The sequence below is a fragment of the Camellia sinensis genome, chromosome 15 (assembly GCF_055761805.1).
Source record: "Camellia sinensis isolate YWXY chromosome 15, ASM5576180v1, whole genome shotgun sequence".
NCBI lineage: Eukaryota > Viridiplantae > Streptophyta > Magnoliopsida > Ericales > Theaceae > Camellia > Camellia sinensis.
Window position 1 is genome coordinate 134,530,387 of NC_138975.1, and position 22,923 is coordinate 134,553,309.

Sequence of the window (22,923 nt, forward strand, 5' to 3'; positions counted from 1 at the left end):
ATGGCCAAAAAATAAAAAAAAAGTTAAACAAAATCTTACATATAAATAGGGTTAGTTTCTCAGTCACTGCGTGTAGCTTCTCTCTCTCTGTTGCCGCTTCACCTCTCACTTTCTCGACGACGGTTTCGGCCAACTTGTTTCCGGTGAGTCCTATTTTTCCTATCTCTCTCTCTCTCTCTCTCTCTCTCTCTCTCTCTCCTGTGAATCTCTCTTTTGTGTTTTGTCTATGTATCTTTTGGATTTATGTTTTCCTCATTCTTGACTAGCTAGAGTACCTCCTCTGCCTCTCTCAACTCTCTTTTATATCCACCCAGGTCTCCTCCTGATATGACTATGAAAGAAGAAAGCAGTAATTGAAGAAAAAGAAGAGAGAAAATGGAAAAATAAATTTGGAGTCCATTCACCCTTTTCTCATAAAACTTGATTACAGTCCGATGCCCCTTTTCCCCCTCAACCGTAGCTATATGCTATATACAGCTGGAATAACCCTATCCAATACTAACTAACTAACAAACCTCGTAACCAACTAACTAACCCCCCAACAATCAAACAATCTCTCAAACTAATTCTCCCTCTCAAACTGAATTCCTGAATTTCAGCTGCCAACTGAGCTAACTGAATCCAAAACTTCCTAAATCATAACATTTCCCACCCCTTAAAAACAGGCTTGACCTCAAGGCTGGAAATGGGGATATTTGGTAATGATGTCCTGGTAGTCCACCCAAGTAGCATCTCTGGAAATGAGTGAGACCACTGAATGAGGAGTTGAGCCACAGCCTTGTTGTTCCTCTTACCCATACGTCTGTCCAGCGCTGCCACAGGTTCCATTTGGACAGTACCATCAGGTGCGACTGGGGGCAATGCAGGCTGTGCGACTTTGTGCTGACCCAACTTTTTCTTTAACAAAGAAACATGAAACACGGGATGGATGTGGGCAGAAGCAGGTTGCTGGAGCTGATAAGCAACCTTTCCAATTCTTGCCACAAACTGAAATGGACCATAAAATCTAGGAGCAATCATCATATTCCTGTGTAATGCCAAAGTAGACTGCCTATAAGGTTGCAGCCGCAAGTAAACCCAGTCATGTGGTTCAAATTCACGGTCGGATCTATGCGTATCAGCATAATGCTTCATCCTGTGTTGAGCTTGATGCAGATTGTCCTTTAACATTCTGAGAATTGCAGCTCTTTCCCGTATCCAATTATCCACCTCAGCCACAGCAGTGGGGTTGGAAGCAATGAAGGTGTGGTCTGGTGGATCTTGGCCATAAATAGCATAATATGGAGTGGTTTTGATGGCTGAATGGTAGGAAGTGTTGTACCACCATTCAGCTAAAGAAAGCCACTTAGCCCAGTTCCTAGGACAGTCACCTGTCATGCATCGTAAATAGTTCTCCAAGCACTTGTTTAAGATCTTTGTCTGGCTATCAGTTTGTGGATGATAAGCGGAACTTAAACACAATTTGCAACCTTGCAAAGTAAAAAGCTCATGCCAAAAATTGCTAGTGAAGACTGCATCTCTATTGGATACAATAGATGAGGGCAGTCCATGTAATTTGTAAACTTGATCCAGGAACACTTGAGCAACATTTTTGGCTGTGTATGGTTGTGAAAGTGCCATGAAATGGCCATACTTAGTTAACCTGTCGACGACCACAAATATAACAGATCTGTCGTGTGATTTGGGAAGGCCCTCAATAAAATCCATAGAGATATTAGCCCAAACTTGATTTGGAATAGCAAGAGGCTGTAACAATCCAGGTGATTTCACATTTTCACTCTTAAACCTTTGACAAATGTCACATTCAGAAACCAACTTCGAAACATCTTTCTTTAACCCTTTCCAATACAAAGTTCTTTGAATTCTCTCAGTGGTTTTATCAATCCCTAAATGCCCACCTACTGCAGAGCAATGAAATTCCTCCATAATCTGGATCTTGAGCTGAGGCATGTTCCCTACCACCAATTTGCCTTTATAGGTCAGAATCCCTTGCTCCCAACGATAACCCATATGGGAAGTATGATCAAGAATCAAATCAACAATGAGTTGTTGCACCACTGGATCAGATATCCAACTTTGCTTAATTTCAACTAACCAACTAGTAGACACAAAAGTGATAGCATGCAAAGTAGCAGGGTTATCTGTTGTATCCTCCCTCCTAGACAAAGCATTCGCTGTCCTATCCTCCTTTCCACATCTGTAAACGATCTCATAATCATAACCCAACAATTTAGTGACCCACTTCTGTTGGAATGGGGTGCCCACCCTTTGCTCCAATAGGTACTTTAAGCTTTGGTGATCTGTTCTAAAAAGGAATTTCCTACCCAAAAGGTAATGCCTCCATTTGAGTACAGCCAAGACCACTGCCAGTAATTCCTTTTCATAGGTAGATAAAAGTTGATCCTGTGCAGATAAGCCTTTACTCTAAAAAGCTATCGGATGTCCCTCTTGCATTAGCACAACCCCTAAGCCTTTTCCCGATGCATCTGATTCCACCACAAATTCTTTAGTATAATTAGGCAAAGCCAGAACTGGTATTGTGGTCATTACTGCCTTAAGTTGTTCAAATGCCACTGCAGCTTCTGAGTTCCATTGGAAGGAATCCTTTTTGAGTAATTGATTGAGTGGAGAACAAATTTTTCCATAACCCTGAACAAACCGTCTATAGTATCCTGTAAGGCCAAGAAATTCTCCTAGTTCCTTTAAAGTAGCAGGTACAGGCCAACTAGTCATAGCTGTAATTTTGGTTGGTTCAGCAGAAACCTCTTCCCCTGAAAACAAATGGCCCAAGTATTCTACATCCTCTTTACCAAACACACACTTGGACCTTTTGGCAAACAGTTGGTGAACTCGCAGCAACTGCAAAGTAGCTTGCAAATGATTGGTCCATGTACTACTGTATACTAAAATGTCATCAAAAAATACTAAGATGAATTTCCTTAAGTGAGGCCTGAAAACTTCATTCATCAAGCTTTGAAAAGTAGATGGGGCATTTGTTAACCCAAATGGCATTACCATGAACTCATAATGTCCATCATGGGTTCTAAATACAGTTTTGTAAATGTCTGCAGGAGTTACCCTTATCTAGTGATAACCAGATTTCAAATCCAGCTTAGTGAAATACTTAGCACCACACAATTCATCAAGGAGTTCATCTATAATAGGAATAGGAATAGGAAATTTATCCTTCATAGTAGCTTTATTTAGGGCTCAATAATCAATACACATTCTCCAACTCCCATCCTTTTTCTTAACTAATAGCATAGGTGAAGAATAAGGACTAACACTGGTTCTAATAATTCCTAAAATTAACATCTCGCTAACCTGTTTTTCAATCTCAGTCTTTTGGAAATAGGGATACCTGTAGGGCCTGATATTGGTAGGTTCTGTCCTTGGTTTTAATGGTATGCAGTGGTCATGAAGCTCTGGTTGGAGGAAGGGTCTTAGGTTCTTGGAAAATATCTTCATAATCAGCCAATAATGCTTCCAAGTCTGGTGGCAATGTATCTTCTAGTTCATTACATTTAGCTTGAAGAGAGTACACCTAAGCTACAACTCCATGTGCTTGTTTCTAAATTATCTTTTTCATCTTATTAGCCCAAATGACTGTCAATTCTTTTTTCTTTCCTCCCCTTAGCACATGCCTTTTGTCATTCAACTGAAACCCCATGCTAAGATTCTTGAAATCCCATTTCACTGGACCCAATGTTGCTAACCACTGAATTCCCAAAACCATGTCACAGCCCTTGAGTTGCAAAATCCTCATGTTAGCTTGAAATTCGGTACCTTGCATTTCCCACCAAAATCCTTTCCATATTGTTGTGCTCATTGGTTTGGTTCCATCAGCAACTGAAACTGGTAATGGGTCTGTCTCTGAGGCCATTATCCCAACTCTCTTGATTACTTTTGGACTTAGGAAATTATGAGTACTTCCTGAGTCTATTAGGATCATGACTAGCCTTTTCTTGACATTGCCTTTTACCCTCATAGTTCTATAGGAAATAGAGCCAGACAGGGCATTAATAGAAATCTGTAATTCCTCTTCTGGAATCTGGTCTTCATCCACATCTTCACCCTCCTCTTCCACTTGTTCCTGATCTTCTTGTTCATCCTCCAGAGCATATAATTGCTTCTTTTTATAGATATAGCCCCTTGTATACTTTTCATTGCATTTGAAACATAATCCTTTGGCTTTTTTTTCTTCCTAGTCCTTTGGTAGTTCTTTCTTCACAGGATTCATAAATGGACTTTGTTTGGCTTGATGGGAAAAAGTAGATTCTCCCACTCTATTCCCTTGTTTTGCTCTTCTTGTTTTGGCTTCAATGCTATCCTCCTGCATTTTAGCCAATCCAATGGCCTAAACTATAGTAGTAGGCCTGAACATTAACACCCCTGCCTTAATGTCTTCTCTTAACCCACTGATGAAACAACTAATGAAAAAAGCTTCTGGTAAATCATTGGTTTTATTTTCCAGAATCTCAAATTGTTCCTGATATTCCTTCATAGTGGTTGTTTGCCTTAATTTGGTCAGATCACCCATTGCATTTTCATAAGAATTGGGCCCAAATCTAGAAATAATTCCTTGTTTGAACAGATCCCAATTAATCTGGCAATGACATTTCTCAAACCATTGGTACCATTGAAGGGCCTTACCCTCTAAATGCAAAATGGCTAGTTTCACCTTATTTGCACTTTCAACCGAGTTATAATCGAAGAATCTCTCACATTTATATAACCATTCAATGGCATCTTCCCCAAAAAATCTTGGAAAATCAATTTTTGCATATCTGGTATTGAAGAAAGTAGATAATTGAGATGAATCCGAACGAACCTGAGAAGCTTCCATGGTTTCTGGATGATTTCCAAAAACTCCATTTGCCATTTGATCATACTTGACATTCATGGCAAAAATTAATTCCTTGATTTCATTCACATCTTTCAATGAATTTCTGATCTCTCTGATATCCCGTGCTTGCCTATCACTGCTGTCTTTAAGAGTTCGTATTGCTTCATCGATTTTTTTTTGATTCTTGTGCCCTAGTCCCATTTTCCATTTCTGTGGAATCTCTCTTGCAGGCCAAGAATAGCCTTGCTCTGATGCCAATTGATATGACTATGAAAGAAGAAAGTAGTAATTGAAGAAAAAGAAGAGAGAAAATGAAAAACTAAATTTGGAGTCCATTCACCCTTTTCTCATAAAACTTGATTACAATCCAATACCCCTTTTTCCCCTCAACCATAGCTATATACAGCTGGAATAACCCTATCCAATACTAACTAACTAACAAACCTCCTAACCAACTAACTAACCCCCCAACAATTAAACAAGCTCTCAAACTAATTCTCCCTCTCAAATTGAATTCCTGAATTTCAGCTGCCAACTGAGCTAACTGAATCCAAAACTTCCTAAATCATAACACCTCCTCTCTCTCTCTCTCTCTCTCTCTCTCTCTCTCTCTCTCGTGCATTATATTTGTATGTATCTAAGTATTTGTATTGACTAAATCTAAATTTTCTCTTCGATTTTTCTGTTTCATCGTTATGCCCTAGCATCTCTAGTTTTCTTTCTCTCTGTCTCTCTCTCTCTCTCTCTCTCATTGTCTTTCACTTGATTTAGATATAAATTTTACGTTTTTAAATAAAACTTGTCCTCATAAAAGAGGCATCCATGAAAACAATGTTGTATCAATACCTTTCGAATTATAGGGTTTAGGGCTATTCTAGGATAATGCACCAATTGTGGCTGTGTGTTTCTTGTTGTTAACTGTTTATTTCTTGCATTTATAATTGCTTGTCTACAGTATTTTTGAATTTTGAGCTCTCTACTTTTTTAGGACTTGGGAAATTTTTATTTGGTCCATAAATAGGGCTGCCGGACTGGCCCCTACTGGAGCTTTGTCTCTCTCTCTCTCTCTCGCCGAAAAGCAGCAGCAATACCTTGGTCTGGTTTGTTGAAACTTGAAACCCTTATCAAGAGTATTCGATTTGATGAGCTTTGCTATCTCCCAAAGCTAAGCTAGAGAGAGAGAGAGAGAGAGTGATCAATTACTTATTCGATTCGAGATTATTTGCCATGTCAACCACATCTAGAGGCCTCATTTATCACCTCCGTCTATTCTCTATCAGTCCAAGAATACATTATTCTTCAACTCATACAGTACCCACCACCACCACCACCACAACCCCCCTCCTCTTCTTCAAAAGCAGCAGCAGCAGCTTTAGTGCTCTGAATGAATCATGTGACATGAATCAATCCCACACTCGAATCATCGAGCCTAAACCTGGAGTTATGACTCCCAATTCGAAGAGAACCGGCGTCATCGCTGTCAAGTGTGGAATGACCGCACTTTGGGACAAGTGGGGGGCCAGGGTTCCCATCAGCATTCTTTGGTTGGACGATAACATCGTATCTCAAGTCAAGACCCCCCAAAATGAAGGAATCTCTGCTCTTCAGGTTCCGTCACTCACTCTCTCACTCACTCTAACCATGCCTTGTTCAATTACTTAATTAATGTTATATAATCTGCTCTTTTTTTTCCCCCTTAAAAAAAAGAGGGTTTTTTTTTTTGTTCTGTTTTGAAATTTGTATACTGGGTTTGTTTGTTTGTTTGTGTTGTTGAAATATCAATAAAGATTTGGTGTGTTTGCTAGATTGGTTGCGGGCATAAGAAAGAAAAACATTTGACGAAACCTGAAGTGGGTCATTTCAGAGCTCAGGGTGTTCCAATGAAGAGGAAATTGAGGGAATTCCCAGTCTCAGAGGACGCACTTCTTCCTCTTGGTTTTTCCGTTGGTGTTCGCCATTTTGTTCCTGGCCAGTTTGTTGATGTCACTGGAATTACAAGAGGGAAAGGTTTTCAGGTCAATTTCTTGCTCTTCATTTGCTATCCTCCTCCTCCTCCTCCCAATCTTCTCCCGTTTGCTTCTTCATTTTTCTTTTAATCCCCTTTCAATGTTTATCATCAACAGCTACACTATTAAACAGCCTTAGGGCATTGCTCCAAATTTTTAGTGTTCCATTTCATGTTTCAACTTTCAGTTATTGGTTGCATAAATGACTAACTCATCAACTGGGATCATATTTACTGAACCCAGGAACACACTAATGGATTCTCACCAGGACATATATCATTGTTGATTAACTTTTATTGTCTTACTTGCAGTAGTTACAACTATCAAACCCACAAATTATTGGGCATAATATGGGTGTTTGGAAAGTTGCTATTTTAGTAGGCTATTTTAGTTTTTGGCTATTTTAGGAGGCTAAAATTTTTGTGTTTGGGAAGATAGTTGGATTTTTTTGTAGTTGAATGTGATGTTTGTAGGAGAAAAAGTGAAATGATTAGAGATTTGATGTGACATTTTGTCTTATTGGCTATTTTAGTCTATTTTGTCTTTTAGTGCTATTCCCAAACACCCCCAATGTATGTAGCATAGCCACGGCAAGAACATAACATGCCAATTTGTGTGAAAATAGTGAAATACAGTATAGATGCTAATTAACTGGTGCCAAATTTTAAGTGAATTAGCTAGAGTGTAATTGTGCACATGGAAAATATCAGTAGTTTTGGTCTGGAAGAATGATGTATGGGTTTACAGAGAGTGGTTGACTTCTCAGCTCTCGAAATGCGATGGGTATGTCAATTCTTTGAGGTTGCTTTTGGGAGGTGTATAGGAGGTTGCTTCTTCAGGAGAGCGATCTTTCCATAAAATATGTTGCTTGAAAGCCTTGTTCATGCAGTGAGAAAGATCATACTCTGTATTAAATTAGTAACTTGTTTTTGTTTTATTGCCAGGGTGGGATGAAAAGATGGGGAATGAAAGGAAATCCTGCATCTCATGGTGCATCATTGTCACATCGAAGTATTGGTTCTACTGGTCAAAGGGATGCTCCTGGAAAGGTGTGTGCACCCCTTCTTGTTTGGTGAAATTTCATTTAAAACTGAATGGGTATTGGATGTCTAATTATTACTTCACTTTTTAGCAGCTTATTGTTTTTCATTGGAAATTCATTATTAATTGGTTCATCCATGAGCAAATCTACGCAATTTGGCTATTATTAGGAAATGTAAAGTAAAAAACTGTCTTACTGTTAACTTTTGGGTTAATGTGGAGGAGTTGCCTGCTCACTAGAGGAGTTGCCCCTAACACACACACACACACAAAAGAAAGAAACAAAGACAACCAAGATTTTGGGGAGGCAGTTACAGAGATCCAGTTTAAACAGAATCTCACTAGCTCATATGGATTAGATGCTTTACCTTAATTGTATCCAGAAGATGAATTGTTTTGGCCTTTTCTTCTTATTTTTATGAAGATAATCTTATTTGAATGTTGTCTAGAAGCATAGTTATCTGACCAGATCCCATCCCATCGGAAACATAGAATGCATAATTTAGGAAATATAGAACGAAAAGTGGATATGTAACAAAAATGCAAGAAGGATCAAGAAGATAGTGATTTCCAAGTTTTCAGTAAGATCCAAGAATGTCTCTCTGTAGTGAATTTCCATTATACTGTGAGAGTTTATTTTGGTCTTAATGAAGGAAGAAACATTAACACCTTAAAATTAAGTGATTCACATTACCCCTACACAAATATTTAACTTATAGAGACAAACTAGTAACAAATGACATTAAATGAAAATGTCTCTCTGTAGTGAATTTCCATTATACTGTGAGAGTTTATTTTGGTCTTAATGAAGGAAGAAACATTAACACCTTAAAATTAAGTGATTCACATTACCCCTACACAAATATTTAACTTATAGAGACAAACTAGTAACAAATGACATTAAATGAAAAGCCTGGGACTTAATTCTTTTAGATATAAGTAACTTTATTAGAAGAGGTGCCAAAATTGGGATACTAATCCTGTATGAATGAAGTACATCAAGACTATACCACTATATCTCTACAGAAACATATGGTTCCCCCTGAAACAATTAAGACCAAAAGGAAAGAACTCTAAGCCAAGACAAAGGGACACGAGAAGGTTTCCCTTCAAGCATAGGATAGAGCTTTCCTCATTCTGAAACAAAACTGCTATTTCTCTCCTTCCATAAACACGAAAAAACACATATATGCCTCTCAAGCATCCATATATCTCCAAGAGGCAAACATGTCCTTAATTGTATGGGACATCACCCACTCAACACCAAAAAAAGGGTCGTTTGTTTTGTAGCCTCCCCCACCTACTTGCGCGTGTAACACTATTCTGCAAAAACTTCCCTCAACCAAGGGTTATCCAGAGTTAAATGGACTCCCTACCCGCCGTCTAAGCAAAAAATTTGTCTTATGTTGTGTTTGGATCTTGGATTTGTTGAGGGAAAAGAAAAAGGGAAAGATTTGTGAAGAACATTAGCTTGTATTTCATTTACTTTTCACTCCACAAATCTCTCCCCAAATCTAAGTTCCAAAATAGGCTTGCTTGGAGCTTTACAATGGCATGTTCCTTTTCAAGGAAAATATGAACCCCCCATCTTCCAAAAAGAAATGTAGAACGAACGAACTCACCAAGAACACGTCAAAGGTCTTCAAGCCATGATATCCTTGGAATCTCCTTAGAAGGGCCCCAACAAATTCCATGTCACAGTCTAAATGCCCTATTAAATTGGGTGTCCATAAAACTCCTGTAGTAGAAGTGCAGATAAAATCTGCCACAACTTTTTTATCCACTGTAATCCAACGCAAATCAGGAAGAAACTCCATCAAAGGACAATGACCATACAAAATATCGTGGCAGAAGCATACCCTACTATCATAAACATAAACATTTTATTTATTTATTTATTTAAATTTTTGTGGTGAATGGGGAAATTATTTTAAGGTGTCACTTTGGGTTTGTTTAGAATGTTGTACGTCAAATTTTGTTTTGAATTTGGAAAAGGGTGTGTTCAAACATCTCTCTTGAAGGAAGAAAGTGGGGGAAGAAAGTTCCTTCAAACTTTTTCTTTGTGAACAGTAGTTTTACTGTGGATGTATATTATGGCTTACATTCTTAATATGTTGTTTGAATAGGTTTTCAAAGGCAGAAAGATGCCTGGGCGCATGGGTGGCAAGCAACGGACAGTGAAGAATGTTTGGGTTTACAAAATAGACCCAGCAAGGAACTTGATGTGGGTGAGAGGCCAAGTATGATTTTTCTATCCTTTTAATCTTTCTGATGTGAATGCTTAGAATCTGAGTTAAAAGGCAAGGGGTTGTGTTCTGCCTATGTGAACTATTGATATGCTGGCAGTCCAACAGAATCCTGACACTGCTGATATCCTACTCCTTCACCCCTTATTTATCATTTATTTTTCTTGCGATCCAATATTAATGTTCTACACAATGGAGGGATGCCCTCCCCATGACCATAAAACTCCCAATGCTGATGACGGCGAGATTTGATCTTAGGTCTTCGGCACAAAATGCCAAAAGATATGAGCTCACCTTCATACCCCTCTTTTTTAAAGATCCCCATGATGAATGTTTGTGTAAGAAATAATGTATAGAGAAAGAGAGAGAATAAATTGTATGTATTATTATTGATTGATATATTGATTTTTATTACAATGATTCATGATTCCTATATATAGAAGAGGGTGAGTGTGTAGTAGGTAAGGAGTAGGTGAAGTGGAGGTGGTAGTGGTGTAGTGGGTTAGGTTTAGTGGAGTAGGTGAGGTGGTAGTGGTATAGTGGGTTAGGTTTAGTGGAGTAGGTGAGGTGGTAGTGGTGTAGTGGGTTAGGTTTAGTGGAGTAGGTTTAAGTGGGTGAAGTAGGTGGAGAGTAGGTGGATTTTAACAGCCCCCCGCAAACTCAAGGGGGATAGGAACTAACCAACTTGAGTTTGGAGAGAGTAACAAAATAAGAAAATACATAAAAATAAAAGAGGATAAGAGACACTGTATGGTCGTGTCAGACCATTGGTGAAGACACTGGATAGTGGTGTCATAACATTGTAGAGGACACTGTATGGGGGTGTCATAACCATGTAGAGGACACTGTATGGTGGTGTCATAACGGTGTAGAGGACACTGGATGGCGGTGTCAGACCGATGTAGAAGACAGTTTATGGGGTCATGTCGGACCGTTGTAGAAGACAGTTTATGGGGTCATGTCGGACCGTTGTAGAAGACAGTTTACGGAGTCTTGTCGGACCCTTGTAGAAACTAACCGGAATCTATGTCGGGACAGTTTACAGAGTCTTGTCGGACCCATAAAGGAGCTAACCGGAATCAATGTCGGGACAGTTTACAGAGTCTTGTCGGACCCTTGATGGAGCTAACCGGAATCAATGTCGGGACAGTTTACAGAGTCTTGTCGGACCCTTAAAAAGTCGCACCCTCAAAAGGTGTGCCCAATCTTTCAAAAAGGCGTGCCATCAAAAGGCGTGCCCAATTCATCAAAAGGCGTGCCATCAAAAGGCGTGCCATCAAAAGACGTGCCATCAAAAGGCGCGCCCATATTGTCGGCGAGCGTCGAGCGGCGCATGATGCGCGTGTCTGCCGCTTCGTCAGGGTCTTTATAAATCGAAGCGGAGGCTGAGGTTGGGAAGCATAACAAACCAGTCTGAAACCTCTGAACCTTTGCAGTCTGAAACACTCTGTAACCAACCCTTCTCTGAAACACTCTGCAACCCATAACATGGCCTCTTCTTCCCGTCCAGCTAACCAGAACATGGCCCCCTCTTCCCGTGGGCTACTTACGCTCTTTCCAGAACTGAATGAGTCCACAAGAGAAATAACTGGTGCGGTGGCCAGTGAACCTCAACCAAACACCTCTGGTTTTGCTCCGTTGAACTTTCCGATGCGGTCGGTGGAGCAAAAAATGGCGGTGCAGTCGGATGTGGAGGCCAATCAGTTTACCTTGAAGTCATGTGTGGAAACCATGACTGCGGTTACAAATTTGTCAAACCGGCTGCAGAGTAGGACAAATGAGGTGCAGCAGTTAAACGCCCAACTGGCTCTGCTCCAACACATGTATAAGGATGCGCGAGCAGAGATAAGTGTGCTAAAGGCGGAAAACAAGGAGCTGAAGCGGAAGGCCAGTTTTATGTTCCGATTTGGAGGGCCGCCATATGCTGCAGTGGAGGAGCAGGGAGTAGTGATCATGCCCAGTGGAGTGGGAAATACGGAGGCAACACCGGCAAGGGCCGCCCAAGACGGTGGCAAGAAGAAAAGACCGGCGGAATAGGCGAGAAGAAAAATCCCACTGTTCCGATTTGTGTTGGTTGTGTTTTGTTTTGTTTTGTGTTTTTTTATTTTTATTTTTTTTATTTTTATTTTTTTTTTATGGTGTAAAATGCTGATCGGGGTTGATCCCCGGCATGAAGAAATGACAAGTTTGTAAAATGTTGTTGTTGTTTTTTTTTTTTTTTTTTTTTTTTTGGGAGTGTTTTGTTGAAAAAATAAAAATAAAATGAAAGAAAACAAGGGAGAAAGAAAATAGATAAAAAATATTTATAGATGGATTATATGAAAAACATCAGTGCGATTGTTTCAAAATAAAGTGGGGTATTTAAAAAAGAGGAAAAGTGACTAGGAAAAAATAAATAAAAATAAGTGATTTTTGAAATCAAATGGAGGAGAGAGAGGGACAAACCCATGTGATAAAGTGGAGAGAGAGTCGGTGAGTGGGGTGCAAAAGGTGAAGGAGAAATGATGGATTGAAAATGGTTTGGGTCAAAAGTGGACACTGTTAGTGGAGAACATGAGTGCATTGATTATTTGATATAATAATAATAATAATAAAAATAAAAAGTTAGAACAGTTGGAGAGAATGAGTGGAGTATGGTAAGGGTTTCATCCAAAGCCAAAATTCCTACAGCGAATCACTTCGCAAATCCTAGCATGAGCTTTTTCTCTTTCCAGGCTTATTCATGAATTTCCTGGTGATTTCAAGAGCCTCTGGTGGCATTGTGGCAGAGAACACCCCAACCTGGATTTTGGGTGGCAGCAACTGGAAAATATCATAGATCTGATTTTTAAAAACCTCGTGACAGCATTTCATCAGCTTCATCCAAGACAAACATTTTGATGTAAACAGGGCGAAGTGATTGTCTCCGCAACATGTCAAACACACGACCAGGAGTGCCAACAACAACATGAACCCCACTGGAGAGAATGCGCTGATCTTCGCGCACACTAGTCCCTCCAACACAAGCATGAACCTTCACACTTTGCTGGGCAAGTTCAAGAGTGGGTGGAAGAACCAAAGCTTGGCACTCAACCAAGCTATAATCTAGCTGCTGCAGAATTCCAGAGCAGAATGTTGCAGTGTTTCCAGTTCCAGACTGTCTCGTCATATGAGGTGAAGAATTCTTCTCCATCAGCCTCACACATGACTACAGTTGCACAAATCTTTGTTGATTTTATCAGCGGAATAGGTTGAGGCCCGGCGGGCGGCTAAGGTGAGGTTGCCGCCCGCCGGGGAAGCGAAAATACTAGGTTTTAAACCAGCTCTGATACCATGTAAGAAATAATGTATAGAGAAAGAGAGAGAATAAATTGTATGTATTATTATTGATTGATATATTGATTTTTATTACAATGATTCATGATTCCTATATATAGAAGAGGGTGAGTGTGTAGTAGGTAAGGAGTAGGTGAAGTGGAGGTGGTAGTGGTGTAGTGGGTTAGGTTTAGTGGAGTAGGTGAGGTGGTAGTGGTGTAGTGGGTTAGGTTTAGTGGAGTAGGTGAGGTGGTAGTGGTGTAGTGGGTTAGGTTTAGTGGAGTAGGTTTAAGTGGGTGAAGTAGGTGGAGAGTAGGTGGATTTTAACAGTTTGAATAACCATCAATGGTACTCTACTAAGAAATAAGTTGATAGTTGACAAAAATATCATGAGACAGATGCATAGGAAAACTCAATCAATGGAAGTCTTTGCATGCTAGGAATTCCATTGTGAACAATACAGCCAAGTTGATATCAGAAACCAAAAAACTTGTGATAATTTCCAATGCCTAGTACTTTTTATTTTTTTGGTGCTAATTTATTTTAAGTCTTTGTGTATCCTTACAGAGATGCTATTCTTTTGCAGGTTCCAGGAGCTGAAGGAAACTTTGTGTTTATAAAAGATGCTGTTTACAAAAAACCAGATATTTCGATGCTTCCATTTCCTACATATTTTGCCCCAGAAGATGAGAACATAGAAGAGTTGGAACCTCTGGTTGCTGATCTCGGGGAAGTAGATCCGTTTATGGCAGCAGATTAATCAGAGCTGGGTCTGGGAATTCCTCAAAAAGTGAGTTTCCTTTGTTGTTAGGTTAACCCTTGACGTTTTATATTTTTCTTCCTTATCCATGTGCATATGCATATCACTTATCTTTGCCCTGTCTCTGCATAAATATCTCTATATTTGTGGCATGTGAAGTTTCTTTCTTGTATTTAATATATGTTTTGTCTATGGTGTGAGGTAGGCTCCATTCATCACTTTCTTCATTAAAATTGATCGTACGGAATTTCTTCTTCTTCTTCTTCTTCCCTTTTTTTTTTTTTTTTTTTTTTTTTTTTTTAAATGAAATGGCTTAGGGTTAGTAATTGGAAAAAATTTCAACTAGCCAACCCAAGGGCTTTGTTGTCTAGAATTGAATATTAGATGTAAAAAGGTGTGCAGTATGTGTTAGCATGTAAGGCTTGTGCAGGGGGCTTTTCCATCTCTGCATGAATACTGGGAATTTTGTATCTATCATTTACCATCTTCTAATGCAATTACTGTGTTTTGAGTATTTTGCTAACATGTTTGAGTTACACAGACGCGGTTAAAATTCCCTGTTATATTACTCCCTCCGCCCCACGATGTTGGTCCCTGTTGGAAATTCCAACTTTTTAGTGGAACATGTAATTATTGCTGTAAAATCAAATCAAAATATAGTAATTTACCATATGGCCCCTTTTATTTCCATTATTTATGTTTTGACTTTTCAAAATGGAGAAAGATGGATCTTATAAGAAACATTTAACTTACCAAAAAAAAAAAAAGGGAGAAAGATGGACCAACAATATGGGACGGAGGGAGTAGTTTCTTGTTGCTTCTTTGCCATTACACATGAGAAATGGAGTTGGAAGCTGTATCCCTTGGAGTCTACATGGTGTGGGGATTTATAATTTCCTTTTGATCAGCTTCCTTTTGATTTTTTTGCAAGTACTCTTTTATAAGAAGATTAGTACTATTACAAAGGGTGCTACTTAGCAGTGCTCAACAGGTGGACTGGGCAGCCTAGGTATGGCCAAGTGAACTTTAAACCCATAAAACCTCATCAATATCCCGATGACCTGAATAATATTTTGACACATCCTCACATTTTATACTTGCTAAAGTTGAAAATGTATTTAAAATGGTTACCTAATTAGGCTGCAAAAGTTGATAGTGTATTTAAATGGTCACCTAATTGGGCATCAAAAGTTGATAGTGAAAGCTAATTAGGCTGCAACAACTTTCTCTCCATAATACTCTATAGCACGAATACTAAAAGCTATAAAACTCATACACACATATGGGACACTCTCCTAATGGGACACACAAATATTCTTTTTCCATCTAGGAATATACTTGCCTAGCAAGGGGGGGACACTCTTCTAATTGGATTGGATTTAACCTCTCTGGTATCCTTTCCTTAGCCAACTTAGGTAGTTCCCTATTTCACCATGATTACATAATTTAGGAATCATATGTTGACCAAGCTTTACCCTCCACCCTTATCTCGACGATTCATGTCGCACCACATGGCACCTCTACTTGAGGTCATGCCACGTAAGCCAACCTACTAGATCCACTTGGTCCTACTTAAAAATATGTCCCTCCAATCATGGATGGATCTAAGGGGTGGTCGCAGCCCCAAAATTCCAAAACAAGATAATTATAAAATTAGAGTATTTCACACCCTCATAATTAGAGTATAAAATTAGTCGAATTTTATCCAATATTTATCTCGTGTTTGCTACTACGTTTTTCATTATATATATTTGTTCTTGTTTCCTACTATTCTTATTTTATGACCATGTGTCATTGATGTTTTTCCATCACACTTTAATTTGTTTATGTCCGTTTTTTTGCTTCCATTCTTGTTTGTTCATCATATGGAAACGAGAATTTTGTATGTGCTTAACATTCCCAAAATTGTGAGCGTGAAATTTGATGTTGCTTATTGAAATGAATTAACCTCTTATTCATCAATTGATTAATATTGTGTTAATTTTACATGTTTCAATTTTGCATATGAATGCGCATTTTCAACTATGACATTTGTCAGGCTAAACTATATAGAAGATGATTTTCTAGCAAGTTACTTGATTACATTTGTTGAGAAACATTGTTTGAGGTTTTGATTTGAGCCTATCATAAATGTTTTTTATATCATAAACAAGTGTCAAGCACAATCTTTTCAAATGACTTAATTTTAGTAGATGAAGACATATCGTAATAGTTACTTTTTTTTGTATGTTAATGCTTTGCTGACAAAGAATATGTTCAAGTATATGATCATATTTTTATACTCAACTGTGTTGACAGAGAATGTCTAGTTGATAGAAATATTATTTACATTTTTGTGTTGATAGAAATCGATATTGTATTTTAAAACTTTATAAACCAAACCAAGCTTTAAGTCTCATCAAATGAGGTCGGCTACATGAATTCTTCTTCTCCAAGCGGCCCTATCAAAGGACATTTCATTAGTCAAATTAAGTAAATTCATATCTCTATTTATAACGCTAGCCAACGTTAATCTAGACCTACCCCATCCCCTAACACTTCCATCTATCGTTACAGCATCACATCTCTTCACTACTGCCTTTGTTGGTCACCGTTGAATATGACCAAACCATCTCAGTCGATTCTCTCTCAACTTATCTTCTATCGGTGCTACTCCTACCCATTCCCGAATACACTCATTTCTAATTCTGTCTTGTCTAGTCTTGCCACACATTCACCTTCGCATCCTCATCTCAGCCAAACTCATCTTATCGACATGTTGTTTCTTGGTTGCCCAACACTCCATCTCATGCAACATCGCTGGTCTAATAGCCGTTTTATATAACTTACCTTTTAGTCTCGTGGATATTCGTTTATCGCACAGTACCTCAGACGCACTTCTCCACTTACACCATCCCGTCTTAATTCTATGGGTCACATCCGCATCAATCTCTCCCACTGTTGTGATAGTCGACTCTAAATAATGAAAATGTTCACTCGTAGACAGTTTTTGGTTCTCAATCTTCACTTCTCCTCTGCTTTCATTGTTACTTTTGCTAAATTTACGCTCCATGTACTCAGTCTTAGTTCTGCTTATCCGGAATCCTTTAGATTCAAGAGTTTTTCTCCAAATCTCAAACTTTGTGTTAACTTCTTCTCTAGTCTCATCCACTAGCACGATATTGTCTGCAAAAAACATACAACATGGCATATCATCCTGAATATTTTTCGTCAACTCATCCATAACTAAAGCAAAAAGATAAAGATTTAAGGTAGATCTTTGGTATAACCATACAATGATGGGAAATTCATTTGTCTCTCCAGTAGGCGATCTAATAGTGGTCACTACTCTTTCATACATGTCCTTAATCACATCAATCTAACCTTTTGTCACCCCTTTCTTCTCTAACATCCACCATATTATATCCCGAGACATTATATCATATGCTTTCTCAAGATCAATAAACACCATATAAATATCTCTTTTCTTTTCTTTTCTTTATACTTTTCTATTACTCTCCTTAAAAGATAGATCGCTTCCGTTGTTGACTTACCAAGCATAAACCCAAATTGATTCTCTGACACCTCTGTTATATCTCGTAATCGGCGTTCCATCACCCTCTCCCACACTTTCATTAAATAACCCATTAGTTTGAGTTCTCTATAGTTGTTGCAATTCTGGACATCTCCTTTATTCTTATAGATTAGCACTAAAATATTCTGCCTCTACTCATTTGGCATGTTCCTAGTCAACAAAATTTTGCTAAACAACTTAGTCAACCAAGTAATCCCTTTTTTACCCAAACACTTTCAAGCTTCAATAGGGATATCATCGGGCCCTAAAGTCTTATTTGATTTAATCTTCTTAAGTGCAATCTCCACTTCAAAGTTCCTAATCCTGCGATAGAACCTATAGTTTTGGTTTATTGTATTACTGGCTATTTCTTCCCCTATTGCCGTACCTCCATGTTTCCTCATTTAATAGTTTCTCAAAATAATTCTTCCATCTTTCCTTAATCTGTTCATCCTTCACCAATACTTTATAATCCTCACTCTTTATGCATTTAACTTGATTAAAATCTCTGTTTTCCTCTCCTGTATCCTAACAAGTTTGTATACTCTCTTCTCTCCCTCATTTCTATCTAGTCTAGTGTATAGGTCATCATAAGCTTTCAACTTAGCCTCTCTCACGACTTTCTTGACCTCCTTATTAGCCAATCTATAGTTCTTAAAGTTTTCCTCAATTCTATTCTTCTGCTATTTTTTAAAGCACTCTTTTTTTACCTTAACTACTGCTTGAACCTCTTCCCTCCACCACCAAGTTTTCCTAGAGCTGGGTCCCGTTCCTTTCGACTCTCTAAGCACTTCCCTTGAGATTCTCCTCGTACAATTGGCCATCGAGTTCCACATAGTGTTAGCATTATCTTCCAAGCCCCAAGTACCTTCCTTATCTATTCTATTCTTAAATATTTATAGTTTATCCCCTTTTAGGTCCCACCATCTCATCTTACGACGTCCACCATCCTTCCTAGTTTGGTATTGCCCTTTAAAACATAAATCTAGTATCAAAATCCCATGTTGAGAGGCCAGTCGCTCTCCAGGAATCACCTTACAATCATTGCATTTTAGGCGGTCCACTTTTCTCACTAAGAAGTAATCTATTTGGCTCTTAACTGACCCACTCTTAAAGGTTATCAAATGTTCCTCTCTCTTCTTGTACAAAGCATTGGCCACCACTAGGTCAAAAGCCAACGCAAAATCTAAGATACTCTCTCCAGTCTCATTTCTATCACCAAAACCGTATCCACTATGCACCTTTTCATAGCCTAGTTTATCTCTGCCTACATGGTCATTAAAATCTCCACTTATCACCAGGTTCTCTCTTATGGGTATCTCCTGTAAGACCTCATACATTTGCTCCCAAAAATCCCTCTTAGTCTGATCATCTAATCCTACTTGAGGGGCGTATGCACTAATAACGTTTACTATATTCCCTCCAATAACTAGTTTAACTAACATAATCCTATCCCCTTTCCTAATGACCGTCACTACATTTTCTACGTGATCCTTAGCAATTATGATTCTTACCCCATTCCTACGCCTATCCTTACCACTATAATACAGTTTAAAACTGGTATCCTCAATTTCCCTAGCTTTCTCACCTGTCCACTTAGTTTATTGTACACAAGCTATACTAACTCTCCTCCTAATCATAATATCTACCAATTCCATCGTCTTACCAGTTAAGATTCCTATGTTCCAAGTGGCTACCCTAAATCTACAGTCTTGGACTAGCTTCTTTACCCATGCTCGTCCAGAAAAATGCGGGAATCTTTGCCCATTTTTCACCACACCCAAGCATCGATGCAGTGCCCCTTGCTCACTTTTCGTAACACCTGGAGGCAGGCGCAACGCGTCACTTGAAGGGAACGACCTAGTATTTAAACGATTCAAAGTAGGAGTTGCTTGTGTTTTAGCCCCCCCAAAATTAGAATCCTAGTTCCGTCCCTGCTTAGAGTTACCTAATAAGGCATTGCGAACTAAATAGGATGTAATGTGATGATGTATTTATCTCTTAAAGTGTTTTATGCAATACGGAAATTTAAATGGTTGTAGGAATTTGTTAATTTAGACAAGTGATGTTAAAACATTATATAATTTTATTTAAATTTTATGATGAAGCCTATGAATAACTACAAGAATTTTCGTTAAATATAGGAGAACTTATTTTATAATTACAAATTCTATTTTCATAAACTTTTTTTGATATGTTTGTTTCAAAATTAATTAGAATATTTTTTTATTTTTTTAATAATGTTGGTGGTTTGTGTGAGTTGGATGGTTGAGAGAAAAGTGTTCATACCAAGTGAGTTGTGTGCTTTATATAATAGTATAGATATTTATCCATATTTCTGTATGTGAATGTATGTTTTATATATATGTTACAATTTGTTTGATAATTAACATTTAGTGAGGATTTTTCAAACTCTATTTATTTTTGAATGATAGAATGGTTAATTACTTGGTTAGAGAGTCCATTGTACCTTAGTTTGGGATAGCTCTTTAAACATAGGATCTTGTGAACGTGTACCCTTAGGGCACATGCTAAGACAACTTTAAATGTTGTACATTCATTAGTGTACAACCTTTCACATTAACTTAAACATATGTCAAGCCTAGCTCAACTGTATATAGAATTTACTTGGTGAATCAATTTTTTTTTTTTTTTTGCAATTGTCTAGGATTGGTTATTGTAACTTAATATGTAACGATGGGTTTCCTTGGCAGTGTGTCTGGGCGATGGGTTCTCCAACGAAGGTGGCTTTTTTCGTTTGGAAAGCTGCTTTGAGTCGTATTCTTACTATTGATAATTTGATTCGGCGACATCACGTGTTGGTCAATTGGTGTTGTATGTGTTGTAGGGATGCGGAAACGGTGGATCATTTGCTTCTTTATTGCCCGTTTGCATCTAGGCTTTGGAATTTTGTTGTTGCTTTGTTTGGCTTGGTATGGGTGCAACTGGTCTCTGTGTCGGGCGTATTACAAAGTTGGGGTGGGGCTAGGGTGGGAAAGAGGCGCAGGAAGGCTTGGGTGCTTTCTTCCCATTGTTTGCTTTGGTTGGTTTGGTTGGCACGGAATAGGCGCTTGTTTCAGGATGAGTGTCATTCCGTTGCATGGTTAGAAAGTAGATTATTGTTGGTGCTGCATAGTTGGGTTAAGGGTATAGTCAATCCAAATGTTTTGGTTTTTGTTGATTTTGTGGAGGATTTGATTAGTTAGTTTTGTTTCGGCCTTTTGTGGGTTTCAATTCTGTATTCTTTGCATCGTCTTGATACTTTTTTATAAAAGGTTGTTTATTTATCACCAAAAAAAAAAAATATGTGACGACCTTGCCCTGCAACGGAAGTTTACGTAGGTGATCTTGGGTATATTAGTACAAACAATGAACCCAAATGACATTCCCTGGCTAATCCTTTTTGGCGAGACCGGGTGGGCTCAGGGACCATGTCTGAAAGTCCAGGGAATATTGCCCTGTGTGCGGGTGAGGTTGGCCACTAGGGAATCGCGTTCGTGTTGGTAATTTTAGTGCTCATCCTTCTTGTGAGACTCTGAGGGTATAAAGGTGAAGAGTTTGTTACGCCTTTGCCCCACAGCTGAAGTTTACATGAGTGATGCTGGGCATATAAGCAGGAACAAAGAATCCAAATGACTACTCCTTTCCTAGTCCTTTTGGGTGAGTTCCCATGGTTGTTACTTATGATGTCAGATCTGACCTGTGTGCATGACCTTGTTTGAAAGTCTAGGGAATATTCCTGTTTGTGGATGACTCTAGGCACTAGGGAATAGCCTGTGGGTGGGTGGCTCTAGTTAGTAACAATCCTTTCTCACACCAGAAGTTTGGATAAGCGATCTTGGGTACATAAGTAGGTGCAATGAACCCAAATGATCTCTCCTTGGCTAGCTCTTTTGGGTGAGTTCACATTGTCATTAACATGTGTGCGAGTTCTTTTGCATCACTCCTAATATCCAATGGTGTGGATTTTCTTTGAAGGAAATTAATTTGCTCATGACTGTTCAGTTTAGGAATTTAAGCGTGTTGAAAAGATGATCTCATGATGAAAAGAAAATACATGGTGTCTGGTGACAGCCATTAGCAGACATTTTACTCTATTTTTCTTTCGAGAAAAGAAAATGTTTCCTGTTCCTTGTTCCCTATTTAGTGGTCCAAGGGAAGGTTGGTCAATGATCTTTGGTAGCCTGCAATTTAGAGTAATGGACTAGTGCGTGGTTGAAGTCATTTTGACATTAATCGACAGTATCAAATTCCCTTGAACAATTACTTGGATGCATAATATACAGACGAATCCCAATGGCAGATCATATCCATCCAATATTTTAGGTATATGATAATTCAAATGAAAGATTGTAGATTTTTTTTTTCCCTCCTATAAATTTTGAAGAATTCCCATGTCTAACACTTGTGTGGAAGATAAGATAAGATACTCTCTCTTTGTAAATTATTATTTTTGGGTCAAGTAAGCAAATGGTATAAACAAAAAAAAATCTGTACACAATAGAAGGATGGAAACCATCCAGAGAATTACAAAAGATGGGGTGCCATCCCACCACCCAAATAAACAGCAAAACATCAACTAAACAGCCTACATCTCTTTAAGGACCCCTTTTAGACCAAGAGTAATCTAATGGTTAATGGAGAGCCAACATAAGCACACATTTTCTGGTTACTAGTACCTGGAACACTTGATGCTATTTTCTCACGTTTGTTTTACTCAAACGTTGCTTTACTTATGCCGCTCCACTCTGTTCTCTAGGACTTATATTTGAAATTGAATTGATATATATATATATATATATTTATACTGATGAGCTACTTTTTATGTTCTGTGAACAGTAAAGCACTGGAGAATGATGCATCCCCGTCCTTAGCCTCAACAGGTTTGACAAGCCAAGACACTTGAGGAAAGCAATTCATATTTAATATTCTTTTCTTTTGAATGTATTAAATTCCCTCGCTGTGAGGGGTGGGATACTTGGTTTGATCTGATCTTTCTTAGACTTGTTTTCTGATTATTTTTTCATATCTCCAAACAGTTGTGAGCTGTGACTACCTGTGAAATATAATGTCATGGAAACTGTTTGTCAGATTTTGCCTCATTGAATTTTATAGTTGCTGCTTGATAGAGAACAAGTGGAGTAGTCAAGTTCTTTAAATTGTGTGTGATCTACTGA

General features: G+C 38.5%; 1 protein-coding gene across 3 annotated transcripts; it reads left to right on the plus strand.

The window, feature by feature from the left end:
• On the plus strand, positions 1–22,836 carry LOC114311809 (large ribosomal subunit protein uL3m). Of its 3 annotated transcripts, XM_082909000.1 has the most exons (7): positions 1–143; positions 5,835–6,454; positions 6,652–6,861; positions 7,797–7,901; positions 10,020–10,133; positions 14,020–14,223; positions 22,586–22,836. In XM_082909000.1, the coding sequence occupies exons 2-6, from the start codon at positions 6,074–6,076 to the stop codon at positions 14,191–14,193; spliced, it is 984 nt and encodes a 327-aa protein (XP_082765126.1). In that variant the 5' UTR covers positions 1–143; positions 5,835–6,073; the 3' UTR covers positions 14,194–14,223; positions 22,586–22,836. The 3 variants fall into 3 exon arrangements, with proteins under 3 accessions (XP_082765126.1, XP_028113781.2, XP_082765127.1); XM_028257980.2 differs by lacking the exon at positions 10,020–10,133 and having other exon boundaries at positions 7–143; XM_082909001.1 differs by lacking the exon at positions 1–143 and having other exon boundaries at positions 3,415–6,454.
• The last annotated feature ends 87 nt before the right edge of the window (positions 22,837–22,923 follow it).